General features: G+C 46.4%; 1 protein-coding gene across 1 annotated transcript in view; it reads left to right on the forward strand.

The window, feature by feature from the left end:
- Window positions 1-19,855, forward strand: part of ALG6 (ALG6 alpha-1,3-glucosyltransferase) — a 56,152-nt gene that overhangs the window by 4,405 nt on the left and 31,892 nt on the right. The window contains 2 exon segments of the mRNA XM_020993036.2: window positions 734-1,059; window positions 16,932-17,016. Coding sequence (XP_020848695.2) covers window positions 978-1,059; window positions 16,932-17,016 — 167 coding nt within the window. The 5' untranslated portion in view covers window positions 734-977.

A 19,855-nucleotide genomic window follows, 5' to 3' on the forward strand; every position in this document is an offset into this window, starting at 1 on the left:
GCAAGTTTTCATTTCTTTTTAGTACCAAGGTGTCCTTCCCCAGAATCAATGCTTGGCCAGCGCTGGGGGCTTTAATTCTGCTCGGACAAAGAAATATCTGGTGTTGCAGTTAATGTACTTTGTCGTTTAGTTATTTTTGTCATGTCCGACTCGATGTCATTTGGGGTAGTTTGCCATTTCAAACTGAGGCAGACCGGATGAAGTGACTTACCCAGGGTCACACAGCTAGTAAGTGTCTGAGGCCAGATTTGAACTCAGGAAGACTCGTCTTCCTAACTTCAGGCCCAGCACTCTGTGCTGCGTTCGACCTAGCTGCCCTAGTCAGTGTTCTTTAGCCTGGATTAGTTATCTTTTTATCTACATATTCTCTGATTCTAATATCAGACATATACCTGGATGGGTCACACTCTTTAACTACTGGCATATTCTTGCTCAGCCAGCCATGTCTTCTCTGTTTTGGTTGAAATTCAAGAAGGGAGTTGTACTTATAGTTCATATTTATAAATGAGGAAACTGAGGCCCACATAAGTTAGGTGGCTTGCCCAAGCTCACATTGGATAATAATTAGCAGAGCTAGGATATCTAAATGCTGCGCTTTCCACAGTTCCTTTCTCCCACCCTCATTTTTTTAAGTCAGCGACTAATCTCATGTTTTAACTCTTGTTACTCAAACAAATCTTAAAATCTTTGATATTAACAATCATTGAATTTACTTTTTCTTTTTTCTTCTTAGAGTCTTTCCTGCGTTGAGGTGTCAGACAACCACTGTCTGATTCCACACTTAGAAGCTGCCGTCCCTTGAAGTTGGCTGAACTCCCAAGCTGCAGAGAGGTGATAACACCTTGAATGTTGACATTTTTCTGTGATCAAGGGAGTAGTTGGGAGATGAAGGCCGTGTGCCTTTGAAAGCACTGAGTGGACATTTTTGGAAGTGGCTGGGGCCTGTTCTTCCCTTGTGGCCCAAGTGAAGAAGAGCTATGAAAGAGTGGCACTCGATGACCATTGCGGTCCTCATCGGACTAACAGTCCGGTGGACTGTCTCTCTGAATTCGTACTCAGGTAAGGTGTGTTGATGGCGTTAAAGATGTAAAAGTGCTTTCTCCTTAATTTGTTTGGTAACAATTCGCAATTGTATAATTCAGAAAATAGGGCAAAGAAAAAAAATGTGAGTGTCACTGATAAAGTAAAAAATAACTTCTAGATTTGCTCAGGACACACTGTTGAACGGAACCTTGCTTCATTCTTTTCAGTTGAGTACCTTAATTGAGTATAAAGCGGTGCCTGTTGCGTGGTGCCCTGGGAGGCATGGTGGTCTGTGGTGGTGAAGGAGGGATGTGCCCCGACCAGATCGTGGCCCTTTAAAGGGTTGATGCATGAGTGCAGGATGTGGCATCTGAGGACAGGGTGTCATTTACCACTGTGTCGCTCACTGCTCTGGAACTTGGTTTCCTCCTCTGTAAAAGGAAACGGCAGACCACTTCAGTGTCGGTGCCCAGAGAGCCCCAAATGGGGTCACAGAGCCTTGGATGTGCCTGAAAAGGCTGAACAACAACGCTGATAGGCTGTGTTGAGTGTATTTTTTTGGTAACTAGGTGGCCCCGTGGATAGTGTGCTGGTCCTGGAGTGAGGAAAACTCATTTTCCTGAGTTCAGATCTGGCCTCAGACACTTTTTAACTGTGTGACCTTGGACAAGTCACTTAACCCTGTTTGCCTCAGTTTCCTCATCTGTAAAATGAGCTGGAGAAGTAATCTTTGCTGAGAAAACCCCAGATGAGGTAACAGAGAGTTGGACGTGACTGAAAAGTAACCGAACAACAGATTCACCCTCCTACGTCTACTTGGTCACTTTTGGTGATACAGTTGTATTCTGGGCTCTTCTTCCATAGCAGATGAAAAGGAAATTCACCCCAGTCTGCGTCTCTGGGGGCAGCTGAGTTGACCGTTTTTACTGCATTGGCTAAGTCAGCCTAGCTCTTGTGGTCTTGCCTCATCACGAGGCCCTGTTGGTCATCAGGAGCTCGGTGCTTGAAGAAGACCCAAGGTGAATCTGTTACACGGAGGTGTGTCCTACATAACAGTAAAAACGCAGACTCTGAATGACTGGCTAAGTGCCACGCTGGGCAGCTTTGCACGCTGTGGGTGATTCTTCCTGCCGGAGTTCAAGGAGTATCGGAAGGCAGTCTCACAGGACGTGGGCTTTGCTGGCGTTGTAAAGATAGCGTAAAGCGAGGAGCGGTCACGTGGTGTTGGTGGCTGGGTGGTGCAGTGGGAAGCGGGTTACTCTGGCTTCCAGGCCCGGCTCGGCCCTCAAGGGACCAGCTGCAACCAATCGCTGGAATTTTTTCAAAGTTTTTTTTTTCCTTTTTAAACATGGACTTAAAATTCAGGAAGACAAATATTTCAGTAGACAAAGGACACAAAAGAGCTGTGACCTGTCATGTCGAGGTTTTTAAAGTGTGTGTCATGTTTGAGTCCAAGTCAGACAAGGCTCTGTTAGGCTCTTGGAGTGTGCCGAGCACTGTGCAGGGCACAAACCCGGCCGTCCCCCATCCCCCGCCCCCAGCCTCTGCAGCCCCACGTGCCATTGCCTCGTCCACGTGCTCTGGCCTTTCCGAGGCACCCTTCCTTGCACTGTTGTCCCCCTGGTATCAGCTGGTCTGTTGTTCTCCTGGTCCTGCTCACTTTGCCCTGCGTCCCTTCCGTCTTACCAAGTTTTACTGAATCTCAGTTAGAGGCTGCTGGTGGTGCAGGGGGTAGAGAGCGGCTGGAGTCAGGATGTCATGAGTTCACATCTGGCCTCAGACACTTACTAGCTGAGTGACCTGGGCAAGTCACTTCACCTCTGTCAGCCTCAGTTTCCCCCTCTGTAAAATGCAGATAATAGTACCTGCCTCCTGGAGGTGTTGTGAGGAGCCACTGAGATAAGTGCCTGGCATGGAGCAGGTGCCCTGTGTATGCCTGTTTCCTTCTTCTGCCCATCTGTCCCATTTCTGTGGTGCAGTGACCGGGACTACATGCCTGTGCCATGATTTGTTCAGCTGTTCTCCAGCCGATGGGCTTCAGTGGCCACCTTCCTTGCCTTTAAAGCGGAGAGGTTCCCGAGCTCCTGTCCAGGGGTCTAGACTACAAGAAGAAAACGTCTCACCTGCTTTGGGGAGGAGAAACGGTGTTGCACAGAGCAGCTGCTCGCTTCCTCATGCATGCTGGCGGGGGCAGGGGTATGCGATCACCCCCCTCTCTCACGCTGCTCCATCTGCGGCCAGCTGTATGGGGCGTGTTCAGGTCAGAATCTCTGTGATCCACCATCTTCTGGAACATTTTTGAAAGTGCCCTTGACACATCTTTCTTTCAAATACCCTGACTGGTATTTAATTTTCGTTCTTTGAAGGCATGTTGGATTTTGAGGGAATAAAAAGAAGAAACTTGGAGTCAGGTCTGGTGAATGAGGCCAACAATCAAGATGCACAAAAAATGAGGTGCTGAATCTGCATTGAAATTACTCTGTGTGTGTGTGCGTGCGCGCACACACACACACGTGTGCTTTAGAAAGAGGACTCTAATGGGGCAGCTAGGTGGCTAGAGCATCGGCCCTGAAGTCAGGAGGACCTGTGTTCAAATCTGGCCTCAGACCAAACACTTGACACTTACTAGCTGTGTGACCCTGGGCAAGTCACTTAACCCCAATTGCCTAAAAATAAAAAAATAAAAAGAAAGAAAGAGGGCTCAAAGTCAGGAGGCCGGCATTTTCCTCCTCCCTTGGCCTTGGCCTTGGCCAAGTCCTTTATCATGTCTCAGACTCTGTTTCCTCGTCCTTAAACAATGAGCATGGTGTCTGTTCTGTCTGCCTCACAGTTGTGGAGGATTAAAGTCAGCTATTATAAGAGAAATCACTTCCTAAGCTGCATGTGCTATACACGTGTACTTTATTAATAACCACAGTATTAATAACCGTAATAATCATCGGGCTTTGAAGGAAGTTCCTAAAATACTTTTTGCTAAATAGAAGCATAATTGGAATAAGTGGATCATCTCCTAAGGAATACTGAGAAGGACAGGACACAGAAGAACTCCGGTACAGTTTTTAAAAAAAATTAAACTTTTATTAAAAACACCTCTAAACATCAGTACAGTTAAGCTTGCTTAGTAAATTTACGTGTAAATTAATTTTGAGTGATTTTTTTAAGGCAGTCAGTCATCACTAATACATCCTGGTCTATAGAAGCTGTACAGCAGACCTTGGGAAGCTGCGGATAAAAGTGCCTTCTCACAGTCCTGGGGAACCCTGGAGCATTGACTTTCCAAACGCCCTGGGCTGCGCCCCCTCTGAGCTTCTTCCAGCTCGTCCGTTTGGCCGGGGAGTCTTCTTTCCTGTCCTTCCAGACTGGATCAGCCTCTGTCCGGGGGACGGTCTCGTTTGGAGTGTCGTCTGGTAGTCTTATGGTTTCCTTTCTCCTTCTCGGCTTGTCAAGCGTTTTACTGAGAGCCGAGGGTGTTATAGTGGTGTATTTATAAAGGCCAAGAGTCAGGGTAGGGAGAAGAAGGGTTAACATTCCCACTGGTATTTCACCAGGGACCGTGGAATAAAGAGGAGAGGGAGCTGGCCGGGTGGGAGGCCAGCCCTCTGCCTTTTGCCCTGTGTTCTGCGTGTGTTGCTTTCATCGGAAGGACTTCTTTCTCTCTGATCTTCTGTGTTCTCCTGGCAGTTTCTTAGTTACCTTGGGATGCAGGGCTCTCTCTGTAATTTTTCAACACTCTTTTGCCCATCCCTGCCCCAAGAGAAAATGGCTGCCGTTCATCTTTCCTTTTGGAGAGCTGTTGTGACGAAAGGAGCATTTTAATGTGTCCGAGTATTGGTATTTTACTGGATGGGGCTCGGTTGTGTGTTATGGTTCTTAACTTTCCAGATAGAGTAACTGAAAACCCAGAAAGAGGAAAAAGTGGCCCAGCGTTGCCCCACGGCTTTCACCGTCGCCGCCTGGCACCTCTTTAACCTCTGGGCAGTCGGGCCGTCTGGTGGCCTTACCTCCTGCTCTTCTTTCACGTGTCTCTTTCATTGTGTCGCCGTGAGCCTACCTGCTGGGCACAGACGAGCCGACTGACCTTCTCAATTATGAATGAGCAGTTATAAGATCTGTGAGCTTTGTTATGGGTGCTCATGACGTGTAGACTGTGAGGATGGCTCTTCGCCCCCTAGGAATTAAAGCACACTTTTTTAGTTACGGTAGTGCATTTTTTAATGCTTGCTTTGGTTTACCCTTTGTCATATTTTCAGATAATGATTGGGAAGTGCCAAGTGTGATGCAGAGAAAAGAAAATCTCTCATTTTTTACATTTTCCTTATAATTTACTCATTCCATTTCTGATGTCAGTATACCATTTGCACAGTTTACCCTCTGTTTTCCCTGAATTGTCTGAATTTTTCAGATTACTGCCCTTTGACCGATCATTTGTTTTGACTCTCGTTACAAGTAGCAAGCAGACAAAAGTTCCAAAAGAGGCAGCCAGGTGGGTCCTGGGCATCTCGTAGGGTCATGGAGCCTCGAGGTCACAGGCCCCACCCAAGGCTTGTGAGTCATTGACACCATTACTGATGCCTTCAGAGCTGATCGAATAGGTGCATATTGTAAAGGCTTGGTATAATCTCTGCTGGTCGTTATAGTGCCAGTGAAAAGAAAGGTACGTGATGACCGCTGCTTATTGAAAAAATATTAGGAAGGAAACGTGCATAGATTAAGCCACTGATGTATACCAAGCACTGTACTAAGAACTTTATAAATTTTATTTCATTTGATCCTTACAACAACTTTGTGAGGTATAATTATCCTCATTTTACAGATGAGGAAACTGAGGTTAACAGGTTAAGTGACTTGGCCAGGGTTATGCAGCTAGTAATTGTCTGAGGCTAGATTTGAACTTGGGTCTTCCTGACTCTTGGCCTAGCTCTCTGTCCACTGTGCCTTGTAGCTTCCTTTAGAATAGTTAGTATTAAAGGTATGATAGGCAGTGTTTAGTTGATTATTAATTTCCTTCCATTTACATTTTGTGGTTTGCAGTATTCCCACTCTTCCTAAAAGTGTTAAGACAGAGATTTTATCATAGACAATTTTAGCCAAATTCTAGTGTCTGAGAGTATAAAGGTTTTCCATTTTAGGGCATGATCGTATGTAGTATATACAGCCAAAGGAAGTATTTGCCTCATAAATGTCAGCATAATTCTACATAATACAATAACTAAAATATAAAATGCGTATTAAAAGTGTGCTGAATAGAGCCGTTTTCTTGAAAATAAGACTAACCACAAAGTTGAAGCCATATAAGTATACAATGCTATATTTTCTTTGTCTAATTCTGAATTGAGTGTAAATGAATTTGTGGAATTAATCACAGTGCTAGGAATCCTTTTTGCCCTTCCCAAGTGAAGCTCCCTTAGGTACCGTTGGGTTGTCCTTCTGGGTTGGTTTAAGGGCACTTTAGCAGTTTAAAAAAACTTAAGTACTAATTTCATAGCCAGTGTCAGCTGAATTTATTGAACTAGGTCAGACTCTGGATAGAAACTTGTTTCTCAACCCTAAAGAGAGTCATTATCCATTCTTCTGTTTGGTAGAGAATGGTGATAAATTCCTCCACATTGGCCACAAGTCTAGAGCAATTTGGGAAAATCTGGATAGTTGGATTTTCGGGTGTAGAAACTTGTGTCAGATCCATTTTGACCTTAGGTCTTCAGCAAGCTAAGAACTTTAGAAAAGGGCTGTATCCTTTTTAAATGGTGGAAAGATTTTAGAGGAATCTTGATAATAATGGATAATTTTATTCATGTAAAATATCCAATGTAAAATGACATCTGTCGGTTATTTTAGAGATAATGTAATTTGTAAATAGTCTGTTGTTTCTCCTTCAGATCCAGTTTGGTTTTGAAACATTTTTTCAGTGCATGAGTCCATAGCACTGTGTTCATGAGTGATGAGAAATGCAGAACTGTGAAGAAACTTTTAGTTTTGCTTGGGTGACAAAATTTAAGTGAAATATCTCAGACAATATACAGAACAACCTGAGGGCCAAAGTGTGTGTTAGAAACAGTCAGCACTGTGAGGTGTGAGAAGAGGGGAGAAAGTAGTGCTGGTCACCGTCGTCAGACTGATGGAACCAGGCCGGTTTACATCAGGGAGACCGTAGGAAGAGGTGCGTTTCCCACTTTCTCATTAAAGAGGGCTTGACTCAAAACTCTTAACCTCCATTAAGTCTGTGGCCCATTTCCCCTTCATTTGGGAGGAAGCTGAGCCTTGTAGCCCTCCAAAACAGTTTCCCAGCAATAAAAGTTCACATTTTTAGGGAGACAGCGACAGCTTGAGTCTTTAGGTTGCATCGCAGCCCTGGAAACACGTGCCTGGTAGGAGCTGAGCACTGGCGCTGTGTTTGCTGGAAGCACACATCCCTCTCATCACCCTGACCCCGTTCTGTCCTGCTGCTTCTGCTGCTGGTACATCTGCCAGAGCAGAACACCAGGGTCCAGCCTGGGAGGAGCTTCACCACTGGGCCCTGTACTCCAGGGGACCGGGCTTTGCACCTGTCACTCTGAGAACTGTAGGCAAAGAAGCTGTAGCATTGTCTCAGGAACAGGCTGCCATCCTCCCTATGGCTTTGCAGACCAGAACCTCCTTCTGGAGTGGTCACCATTTCCCTTCTATGTCTTGTTTTCCCCACTAGAATGGAAACTCCCTGAGGGCGGGAACTGTCTCCTTTTTACACTTGTATAACTGGTGATTGGCATATTTTTGTTGTTAAGGTGTCTGACTCTCCATGACCCCATTTGGGGTTTTCTTGGCAAAGATACTGGAGTGGTTTGCCATTTCCTTCTCCTGCTCATTGGACAGAACAGGAACTGAGGCAGATAGGGTTAAGTAACTTGCCTAGGGTCATACAGCCCAGATTTGAACTCACAAAGATGAGTCTTCCTGACTCCAGGCCCAGGCTGTATTCTGCTGCACCACCTAGCTGCCCAGGCTTGGCTTAACAGTAAGGGCTCAATGCTCGAAAAAACAAGAATTTAGTAAGCGCCACGAAACAGGCATTATGCTGAATGCTGGCAATATAAACCCTGCCTTTGAGGAGCTAACATTCTAATGGAGGAGATGTCGCATCTCAGAGGGAGTGGAGGCCAGAGGGCCTCCGGCGTTTAGGGGAGTTACTCTTTCTAGAAGCAGTGGCACTGGTAGTGTGCTTACTGTAGTCAGGGCAAGAGATGTGGAGGGTGGGGGAGAGGCAGGTGACAAGACGGCCTCAGTGGGTGGTCAGGTGGCCAGATGGGATGTAAGGGGGAAACACGGTCTGGTATGTGGGGCCTGCTGGTGTATACGGCGGGCTCAGTGCGATCGTTTGCACCCCAAGGCACCAATCAGCTGGCCAGGCCCGTGGCTGGAAGCTCCAGAGATGAAGAGATGACCTTCCCCAGGAACCATGGGCATCGATTCTGGAGGCTTAGGGTGCTAGATCCCATTGGCTTTGTTGGGCCGCTGTGGGGCTCAGGACACTCGGCATCGGCCGGGAAAGACCTGTTGAACTGCAGAGAGACTCCCTGACCTGATAACGAGGACTCCTTGCTGAGGGTGGCCGAGAGGAGGGTGTCAGGGTCAGCAGAGTTGACCCACCAAGTGCGGCGGTTCAGGAAGGAGGCCTGGGGCCCCAGTTTTCTCTGCCACTGCGAGGGTTGGGGCCGTGGACGTGAGCGCTGCAGTCCCGTGGCTGCCGGATGCCTGGTTGCTGTTCACGTGGGCAGTAGCATCAAATTAGCTGTCAGGCCGTGCCCTGCTTCCGCCAGTGACCGCCGCTTGTGAAGAGCTTGCCGTGTGCCACGCGTGGCGTCCTGGGCAAGGAGCAGAAGACCTCAGGATGGGGGGGGATGGGCCGGAGGGTTCCGCTGCAGATCAGGAAGACGGACTTGGACTTCTGAAACGTGAATCAGACCATGGTATCGGCCTGCTTGAGCGTCCGTAAAGACCAGCAAGAGCGGATCTTTCTGAGAGTTGTGCCAATCTAACGGGAAGGCTTTAAATTACAACGGAAAGCAAGGGAGAAATCTTCCTTCCGCCTGGGCACCAACTCAAGCCAGCGTTTGTAAGAAAGAGAAAGAGCGGCAGGGTCGGCGCTGAGGCAGTGGAGAGCCCCAGATGGCCGTAGGAGACAGAAGACAAGAAGGGCCTCGGGCATCTGTAAACAGCCGCATCAAGTCTGCGTAACAAGCAAGCTGAACTAGAGGTCCTCGTGCAGGGAGGCCCGGGCTGTGACCGTGGCTCTGGAGAGGGTGGCCCGGATGCCGAAGGAGCAGAGTCCATAGAGAGGGGACGCCGCAGGAACGTCCCTGACCTCCGCCCTCGACAGGAATGGCGTCTTCTAAAGTGACCGCTTACGTCTTTGTTGCCCCGTGAGTGAGGGGATGCCACCCCAGTGGGAGCCTGCTTTAGGTCCTTCGGCAGATCAGGCAGCCTGCCCCCTTTGGGACTCGTTAGGGCAAGCGTGAGGGGGTGGTGGGGAGAACGGAAGGGTGTTTTGTGAATGGGAATGTTTGCAGGCAGTTGGGAATACTCAGCTGCGTAGGGGAAGATTGAAGGGTAGAGGAAAGGAAGTAATTGTAGTGTCAGTCTGCTGGGAGAGAGGGGTGTAAGTAGAAGTGGATTACAAAGTAAAACAATTACATTGAAATACAGTCATCAAGCTGTGTTTTTAAATATTTTTTCCAGTTACGTATAAAAACAATTTTTACCATTTGTTTTTTCAAATTTTGACTTCCAGATTCTCTCCCTCTTTCCCTCCCCTTTCCCTCTCATTGAGAAGGCAAGTAATTTGATGAGTCATACATGTGTAATCACTCATAACAGATTTCCATGTCGGTCAGGGTGTGAAAGAAAACACACCAAAAAAAGCCAAGGAAAATAAAGTTTAAAAAAAGTGTGCTTTTTGATCTCCATTCAGACCCATCAGTTCTTTCTCTAGGGATGGGTAGAATTTTTCATCATAGGCCCTTTGGAATTGTCTTGGATCATTGTTCTGCTAAGAATAGCTAGGTCATTCGCAGTGGATTACCATACAGTGTTGCTCTTACTGTGTGCTACAGTGTTCTCCTGGTTCTACTCACTTCACTTTGCATCAGTTTGTGTAAGTCTTTCCAGCTTTTTCTGAAAACGTCCTGCTGATGATTTCTTTTAGCACAGTAGTACCACATCACAATTGTACACTGCGTCTTGTTTGGCCATTCCCCAGTTGATGGGAATTGCATCAACTTGCCATTCGTTGCCTCTGCAAGAAGAGTCTCTATAAATATTTTTGTATGTGTGGATCCCTTTCCTTTTTTTTTTTTTTTAAATCCCTTTGGGATACAGACTTAGCAGTGGCATTGCTGAGTCAAAGGGTATGCACAGTTTTATAGCCCTTTGGGCATAGTTCCAAATTGCTCTCCAGAATGCTTGGAACAGTTCAAAACCTACCAACAGTGCTTTAGTGTCCCAATCTTCCCATAGCCTCTCCCACATTTGTTGTTTTCTTTTTCTGTCATATTAGCCAATCTGATAGATGTGAGATAGTACCTCAGAGTTGTTCTAATTTGCATTTCTCTAATCAGTAGTGACATAGAGCATTTTTTCATATGACTATAAACAGCCTTGATTTTTGTCTGAAAGCTGCCTCTTCATATCCTTTGACCATCTATTAGTTGGAGAATGACTTGTATTTTTATAAATTTGACTCAGTTCTCTATATAGTTGAGAAATGAGGCCTTTATCAGAGACACTTGCTGTAAAATTTTTTTTTGATTACGATTACGAACCGTATATTTCTTTCCATTCTGTTTTTCCTGCTGTGTGTCCTTTTCTCGCTCTCCTTTTACTCTGTCCCTCCTCCATAAAGGCCTCTGCAGTGAATTTTTGTGCACCTTTTTCCATTTGGTGAAGTCTGCTTTTTTCAGGTGTTTTTCTCATGAGTAGATTTTTGTGCCTCTTTTACCGTTTGGCCTGTTCTGTTTTTTAAGGTCTTATTTTCTTCAGTTATTTGTTCCTCCTTTACTAAGCTATTGACTTTTTTTTATTATTTTCTTGAGTCACTGTCATTTCTTTCCCCAAGTTTTGCTCTACCTGTCTTACTTAAATTTAAAATCCTTTTTGAGCTCTTCAGGAATTCTTTTGGGGCTTTTGACCAATTCACATTTTTCTTTTGAGGTTTTGAGTATAGCTGTTTTGACTTTGTGGCCTTTCCTGTCACCATAGTAACTTTCTATGGTCAAGTTCTTTTTGTTGTTTGCTCATTTTCCAGCCTATTTCTTGACTTTTAACTCCATATTAAAATTGGGCTCTGCTCCCAGGACGGAGGGGGCACTTTCCCAGGCATTGTCAAGTAAAATAAATGCATACAGTGGCCATATCCAAAGGGAAGACAGCAGAGTCAAGGCATTAGTTTATTCAAAGACAGCCACATTGTAAAGAAAAACAACTTTGAAAATCTTAAGTGCTCTCGTCAGTGCCACCCACCATGTTTCTTAGGATCAGTGAGGAAGCATGGAACCCACCTCCTGTCCAAGCGGGAATGGACACGAGGGGCGGAAGGAGAATGGCCACTGTGTGCGTTCATTTTACTTGACAATGCTTATTTATTGATTTTTCCCCTTTCTTTCACTTGGTTTTTAATTGTGGGAGGGGGTGTTAATAGTCAGTAGTGATGCCAAGAAAAGAGACCATTGAAACAATTTTTAATGTGCACAGAAGAGAACAGAAAGAAGTCCCAGCAAGTAGGGCAGTTATGAAAATGAAGTGAAGACTTTATTATATATATATTTTTAGAAGCAAGTGGTGTAAAATGAAGATTCACAGTTTGATTTACCATTCCCTTTTTGTGTTCTGTTTATAGACATGCTGTTTTTGGTGTTTAAGGTCAGAATGAAATGCAAAAATTTTTTAAAAGGATGGCATTAGAGATTTTGACTAATACATCACTGAAATCCAGATATGCTAAGTTTGCAATATTTCCTTAAACAGTTTTTGTTGTCCAGTTTTTTTTTGTGAGGCAATGTGACTTGCCCAGGGTCACACAGCTAGTTAAGGGTCAAGTGTCTGAGGCCAGATTTGAACTCAAGTCCTCCTGACTCCAAGGTCAGAGCTCTATCAATGGCGCCATCTAGCTGCCCTGTCCAGTTTTTTTTTATTCAGCATTTTCTTCCTATCCTTTGATTGAGAACAAAAGAAAAATAAATTACGTACTACAACCATGTATAGTCGAGCAAAACAGATTTCTGCGTTGGTCATATTAAAAGTACAAAATCTGTACACATACGTGTATGTGTTTTGACATGTATAAGACAAAACAATACACAGACGTGTGTGTGTGTGTGTATATATATATATATTTATATATATATACACATATGTATGTGTATAAGTATACATACAGACCTACAGTACGGTACACACATGTATGTGTATACATCTATTATGTGTATACATTTGTGTGTGTATACGTGTTCGTGTATTTGTATAGCGTGTACGCACATGCGCGCTCACATACACACAGAGTATTGGGCCTGGAGTCAGGAATACCTGAGTTCAAATCCAGCCTTAGACACTTTCCAGCCGTGTGACCCTGGGAGAGTCATTTAACCTCTGTACTTCAGCTTTTTCTACTGTAAAATGGAGATGATAATAATAATAATAATAATAATAATAATAATAATAATAATAATAATAATAGTCACCACCTCCTGGGGTTTTTGTGAGGATTCAGTGAGATAATAATTGTAAAGCACTTGGCACCATGCCTGGTACCCAGTAGAGCAATATCCATGTTAGCTATAATTATTGTTATTATTTCTTATTGCATCATGAAGTCGTCGGCTTCTCTTTGGACCCTTCCAGTTTTTAGGCATTTTGTGTCTTTAACAAGGTTTTGTACTTTTTGAACCAAGTTGTTAATTCCTTTTCTCATTCTTTCTTCCATAGCTCTCATTTCTTTTCAGTTTTTTTTCTTTAGCGCTCTCTGTCTTTTCCAGGAATTCTAGTTGAATTTGTGCCCAACTTGTGCTTTTTGTTGGTGTTTTGCTTGTAGATGTTTTAGACGCAGTCTTCTTCTTGGTTTCTATCTTGATCATCCTGGTAACCACAGTAACTTTTTCTGGCAGGATTCTTGTTTATTTTCTCATTCTTCCAGCCTACATCCTGACTTGATACCAGATTTAGGACCAGGCTCTGTATGCTTCTGAAGGGAAGGTCTGGGCTGGTCCTGTCGCTACTTTCTTGGGATATCAAGTGTTATCTTACTGCAGGCTCTGAGGGACAGCACAGGCTGGGGACCTGCAAGCTGTCAGTGCTCCCAGAGTGGTCTGAGCCAGGGCAGAGTCTGATTTCTCCCACCCCCGATCCGAGCTCTACAAGTTATTGACCTGGATTTAGGTCTAAGCAGCAGCAGACTGCTTCTGGACTCACCCACTGTCAGCCAGGTGGGAGGCTTGCTGCTTCAGAGGGATAGAGCAGCAGGCTGCCCTCTGGTCTGGGATTCCTGCCATGATTATTTCTGAGAAGGCTTCAGACTGGAATGAAACCCTTTGCACTCCTCGGGTCCAGGCTACATGGATGCAGCGTGTTTCCAAACTTGCTTCTTGGTCTACTACCTAGGACTTGTGATTGACAGCTCCTTATTCCAGAATGCCACCCTCCATCTGCAGTGGATCTGTGACCCAGAATGGGATGGGGGGCACCCTGTGCCAGTTGGCTCCTGTTCCTGCAGCCCTGTGGTTCCCTGGGCTGGGGCTGGGATCTTTTCTTGCCCTGGAATGTTCCTTATTGTGCTCCAGAGCCCATCTCATCTCCACTGTCTGGAGACCACTCTGGCAGTCTCCATATGTCCACCTGGGCTGGGAAGGTGGCTCACGGGGCCTTTTTGTTGCTCCCCAATCGACTGTAAGCTTCTTGAGAGCAAGGCATACTTCGTTGTTGTCCCTTTCCCTAGGGCTTAGCACATTGCCTAGTGCAGTGACCCTTTACACACACTTGTTGGTTGATTGATGGAGTAATACTTTTTTTCACCTTCAATTGATCCTTTCTTCCACTCACCCTAATGTACTCAGGAAAAGTCTTTTTTATTAATATTTACCGCCAACGTGAGCCAACACTAGGCTTTATTTAAACCTTTTTTGTTATAACCTTTGTGTTTTGTTCTTATAAAATTGGTGTAAGTTCTAGAAGGCTTACTTATCAGTTTAGAAGATGACTCAAATTGTGAGGGATCGCTAACAGACTGGGTGATAGAGCCAGGTTTAAAAAAAAAAATTGACCGAAAAGCTAGACCTAGGACAATGAAATTAAATAAGATCAGTAATAATGATAATAATTTTGATAGGGTCAGCTAATGAACCAAATCTAGTAAGATGCAGTCTGTTATTGATAATTGTAAAGTCACCTCACAGGCTGGGCGACCACATGGCTAGACACCAATTTGTATGAACATAGTGGCCATGAGTCCATGTGAGTCAGTGGTGTGATGTGACAGCAGATCTCTGGTAGCGTCAGGACTGTTCTAACATGGCTATTTTATTCAGTCCTGTGGGCTGACATTTCTCTCCCTATTTTGTATTACCATATAGAACAACTGGCTTATTTTAGTTTCGGGAACATTAGCAGAGAGCTAAGCATAAAGTTGTTTTCTGATGTCTGGGACTATGTGAATCATAAATGTGTTCAGCGAATGTTGGAGATATCATGAAGGTAAAATTGGCATGACTTCATAACAGGTATGGAGTATGAGAGATGGTGAGAAGCTGAGGCTGACCCCTAGGTTGTAAGCCTGGGGGACTGGGCAAGCAGTTTGGGAGGGGGGAAAGTTTAGGGGGCAGAAAATGACTTCGGTTTTGGACACGTTGAGTTTAAGATCTCTGCTGACATCCATTTCCAAATGTCTGAAAGGTGGTTGGCCATAAGCAGAGAAGTTAGGGCTGGATCTATAGATTTGAGAATCATTAGCATGGCGATGATCATTGAATTGATGGGAAATGATGAGATCACCAAGTGAAATTATGTAGAGGGAGAAGAGAAGAGGCCTGATAGGACAACCACAGTTATTGGAGGTGACCTTGATGAAGGAACAGTAGAGGACAGAGAAGGGCTGGTCAGAGAAGTGGGACGAGAGCCAGGAGACAGTGGGCCGAGTGGGCAACAGTGGGGAAGGCTGCAGAGAGAGAGGTCAGGGAGAGTGAGGAGGGGGAAAGGCCATTGGATTTGGCAATTTGGAGATCGTGGGTAGCCTTGGAGAGAGCAGCTTTAGTGGAATGATGAGGTCAGAAGCCAGACTGGAAAGAGTTAAGAAGAGAATGAGGGAAGAAGTGGAGGCAGCCATTGCAGTTTCACTGGAGAGTAAAACTGCTGTTATGTGAAAGCTTGGCATGGTGCCTGGCACGTAGGAAGTGATCTATAGCTATGGGTCAATTGATTGATCTGTGGTGCTGCAGGAGGATGACACTCCGGTAGTTTGTGGATCATCTAAATATTCAAAAAACAAAAGCCCCCATGGGCCGGAGGTTTGGAAACCACTGCTTGGCATTGACTGTCTTTAGTGGCAAAAGCTAATGTGTCTACTCAGTGTCCCCCTGGTATTAAAGTAAAGGAATCAGAGGAGGCTGAAGGGGCAATCAGTGCTGGCATAAGAAGGTCCTGTGTGTCCTTCTGAGTCCGAGGAAACCGATGAGGACAGTGGAGATTGTTTTATTGAGATCCAGAAAAGCAACATGCATAGCTGCTTCAGCTTTTCATTTAATCATGAGTTTTATAGAAGTGAAGTCGTAACCCTCAGGGTGTCGTGAAGATGATCATCTCCGCTTCAGATTTGTTCTGTTTGGTTCCAGAGGGAAGAACTACAATAGTGGGTGGCAGTGACAAAGAGACGAATCTAGGACTGATGGCAGGAACAATTTGTCACCAGTTAGAGCTCTCCCCAGATGGCATGGGCTCCCCTGGGAGGCCTGCGTCCCACAACTAGAGACCCCCAAGCCAAGGCTCCATGACCATCAGGGCAGGTTGGTGGCTTGGACGGCTCCAAGGACCCTTCCAACTCAGAAATCCTGGGAGTCTTGAGTTTTAGGAGAAAGAGGCAAATGAGAAGAAATAAACCTGCTTTTTAATGAAGAAAAGTATGTCTTGGGGGAAGGAATGGTGGAGGGCCCTAATGGATCTGTAGGTAGTTACCCACTTTCAAAGTTTGCGCTCTAGTTTATAAACTCTTAATAAAAGATGTCATCCAAGAAATGTATGAGTTACAAAGATGGTGGGTGGGTCACGTGTGAGAATGAGGTCTGTCAAGATGGCAGCCTGTGTGCCCCATCACTGGTGGTGAACTGGATAGAGCGCTGGGCTTGGAGTCAGGAAGACCTGAGTTCAAATTTGGTCTTAGACACGTACTAGTTGTGTGACCGTGTTTGCCTCAGTTTCTTCAACTGTAAAATGGGGGTGATAATCTTACAGATCCCACAGGGTTGCTTTGGGGATCAAATGGGATGACATTTGCAAAGTGTTTAGCATAGCGCCTGGCACATAGTAGGCGTTCAGTAAATGCTTGTTCCTTCCTTTCTTCCTTCAAGAGAAATTAAGGAAGGCTCCACATGCATGTTGGGTGAAGTGCCAGTCGTGGATTTATGGGGTGGCGTGGACAGGAGTCCCACAGGATCTGCAAGTGTGGCTGGCCGTCTTGACGGGAATGGTCAGAGATCCATGAGTATTTGAGGCTAGGAGTCATCTGTGAGTCCTCTGTACAGTGCCCAGGTGTGGTGTGCTTTTCTTAGTGTGGGAGAGGAGTCACAAAAAGCAAACTCCTTAAGATGCCTGATTAAAGAAAAGGCTATGCAAATAAGACGACATTACTGACATGCTACAATGCCATTTCCTTGCTTTTCTCTCCCTTTTTTCTCCAGGTGCTGGAAAACCTCCCATGTTTGGAGATTACGAAGCCCAGAGACACTGGCAAGAAATTACTTTGAATTTACCGGTCAAGGAGTGGTATGCATAATTACCTTAATCCTACTGTTTATAGTTTTCTGAGCTTGTGAGCAATTTTAAAATGTGAAACAATAATTAAATAAATGAAAACTATCTGCACCATTGGAAAAAATTGTTTTCCATTCACCTGAATGGTGAATGATGCTGTCTTCATCTTGCCCTCCATACAGTTATTCCACTTGTATTCCTTGTCATGGGGGCTTCTCATGAGTGAAGTACGTTCCAAAGATGGGGAAGACTCGAATGTGTTTGAATTGACAGGAAGGACCTGCTCAAAAGAAGAGACTGAAGATTAGAACCCAATGAGGGTGATTGATAGGACCATCTGCTGAAGAAGCCGGGCGGGGGTAGGATCAAGGGCACGTGAAGAGAGTTTGGGTTGGCTACGGTGAAGGCCACCTCCTCATCAGAGCCGGCAGGGAGGAAATAGTGGCTGTGTGGTCGAGGGGTTCTGAGGCGAGGTCCTCAGCCGAGCAGGTGGGGGAAGGGTGCTGGGGGAGACGTGAGGAGAGAAGAGAAGGTTTGGAACAGCTTGCCGTGCTGAGTGGGGTAGCGAATCAATTAGGGAGGAGGAAAGGGCCTGCTCCGACTCAGTGAGGGCCAAGTAGAGAGGAGAGGAGATCCATGTAGCACAGCTGGGGGACTTCCCCCCCCAACTTGCTTCAGCCGCCGAGTAGGACCAGAGGGGGTAGATGCCAGGAGGAATCCCAGGCTGAAGCACAAGGTTCAGGAGCCTAGGATAGGGTGGAGTTGAACCAGTAACTAAGTGGTAGAGACTGGCCAGGGAGGAGGGGGTGATAATGGCATGAGGAATTACTGAGGGGTGATGCCAAGGGCAAGGATGGTTTAGGAACAGGAAGGCCAAGGAAAAGTCAGAATTATGGGATGTTATGGTCCAGTAGAGGGGCCTTACCTCATAGCCCCTTGGAGTCATGGGACCTGAGTTTGAATCCTGGCTCTGCTGCTTCCCAGTGTGATATAGCTGGCCTTGCTTTCTTCCTCTGTAAAATGAAGGGTTTGACTAGATGACCTTTTTGGGCTTTTCCAGTTCCCAGTAGATGATTCCATGAGCCGGCCACTTCTCTTCTAAACTGGACTGCTTTCTGTTTCCTGTTTTTACCCTACTCCTTCCCATCTCTCTCCCAGAGCTAACCCTGTCCTGCCATCCCCATGACTGGAATGGTCCCACCACCCGCAGTCCCTGCCCATTGAAGGCCTTCTCTTTTAAGCCCAGCGTATCCTCCATTTTGCTTGTCCCTGGTGCTTTTCCCTAAGAGTTCCTCAGCTTACTCCTAGCCCTTCGCCTGAACCTCTTCTTTGTACCAAATGTCCCAGCTAATGGTCTCCTGTCTGGTAGACCCTCAGCTTCTCGAGACCAGGGGCTGTGTGATATCCGTCGCTCCTTTCTCAGCGCCCAGCCCAGCTCTGTTGGGCCATAGCTCAAAAGAGAAGAGGCCAGGCTTATTCCATGTTCCTTGCAGATTCTACAGCGTACTGGGTATGCGCTTTGATGTGGTAGAGTCAGAGAGCCAGGGAACCAGAGTCTGAATCCTGGCCCAGGAGGCCCAGGGCACATCGCTGCCCCTTGCCAGGCCTCAGTTGTCTCAGCTGTCAAAGGAAGGGTGTGGAGGGTGACCCCTCCCTTCGCTGGGTGCTTCGGATCCTGGCACTGTCCCTGGCCTGTGTGAGCTTGGGCAAGTCACTTCATGTCACAGACTCTCAGGCTCCTCGTCTATAAAATGAGAGGTAGATTAGTTCCCAAAGGCCTGAAAGATTTTGTGTTCTTCTGTTGTTTCCCCTGTGGACCCAAATTCCGTGTCTGACCTTGTTTAAATCGCCCATTTTAACTCTCATGTCTAGCACTGTGCATGGCACGTAGTAGGCCCTTCACATGGACTTGGGAATGGGCTTATCCAATTAGTGTTTCCTTTAGAAACATCATCCTTCACGACTTGGTCTTGTCAGTTGGGGAGAGGCGGCCGTGGCAGATGAATGGCTAAGAGTCATTTCTAGGCTTGGCAGACGCTGGCTTTTGGCCTTTGAGGCCCTCTCCAGGTCTTCGTGTAATCTGCAGCATTCGGACATTATTTTCTGTTACTTTCACCTGCCAGGTGGGCGGAGCAAAAGCTCCCTGAGCAGCCCTGAGCCGCGTTAGCCGGCTTTTGTCTGGGCCAGTGTTTTCTGTTGGAGCAGGTGAAAACTGCGAGTTTTGGTTAAAACTGAAGGACTGTTGCGGACTGATCCTAAGTTCGAGACAAGGAAGAGCTGGCCTCCCCCTGTTCCTGGAGATCGGGCCGGTGCTTCATCCTCATAGCCGACCCACGAGGGAAGGTGGCACAACCATGTGGAGCGTCTCACAGAGGCCCCCAGAAGCAGTGATTGCGGCCCGTGGCATTTGCTCATCTCCTGCTGTGGGCCTATGATGTGCCGTTCGTCAGCAAGATCCTTTATGGGGCTGTGGAATTTTAGAGAGGCTCATCTCCTGCTTGTAGAGCACAGGGCCAGATCGGCCTTTGCTCCACGGCCTCTCCGAGCGGCCCCTGCTTGTGCTGCCTCGTCCTGTAGCTTCTACCCTTTGTTCTTGGTCCCAGGCTCCGCCCTCAATGGACAGGTGAGCCAGGAGCCCAGCATGGTCCCTTAGAGCAGCAGCCCCGATCCTGGGCTGCAGGCCCTTCCTGTTACCACCGGTACCCATTGCTGACCAGTTACCGTAGACGGGGCAGGCCAGCAGCAAAGCTCTCAGGAGACACAGAAGGCAGCGTGTGCCAGGCAGGACAGGCGACCCCCATCATTTTCATCACCGTCTCGCCTCACACCCAGGTAGAGACAGTTCAGGTCA

The sequence above is a fragment of the Phascolarctos cinereus genome, unplaced genomic scaffold (assembly GCF_003287225.1).
Source record: "Phascolarctos cinereus isolate Bilbo 61053 unplaced genomic scaffold, phaCin_HiC Scaffold_5;HRSCAF=322, whole genome shotgun sequence".
Taxonomy (NCBI): Eukaryota; Metazoa; Chordata; class Mammalia; order Diprotodontia; family Phascolarctidae; genus Phascolarctos; species Phascolarctos cinereus.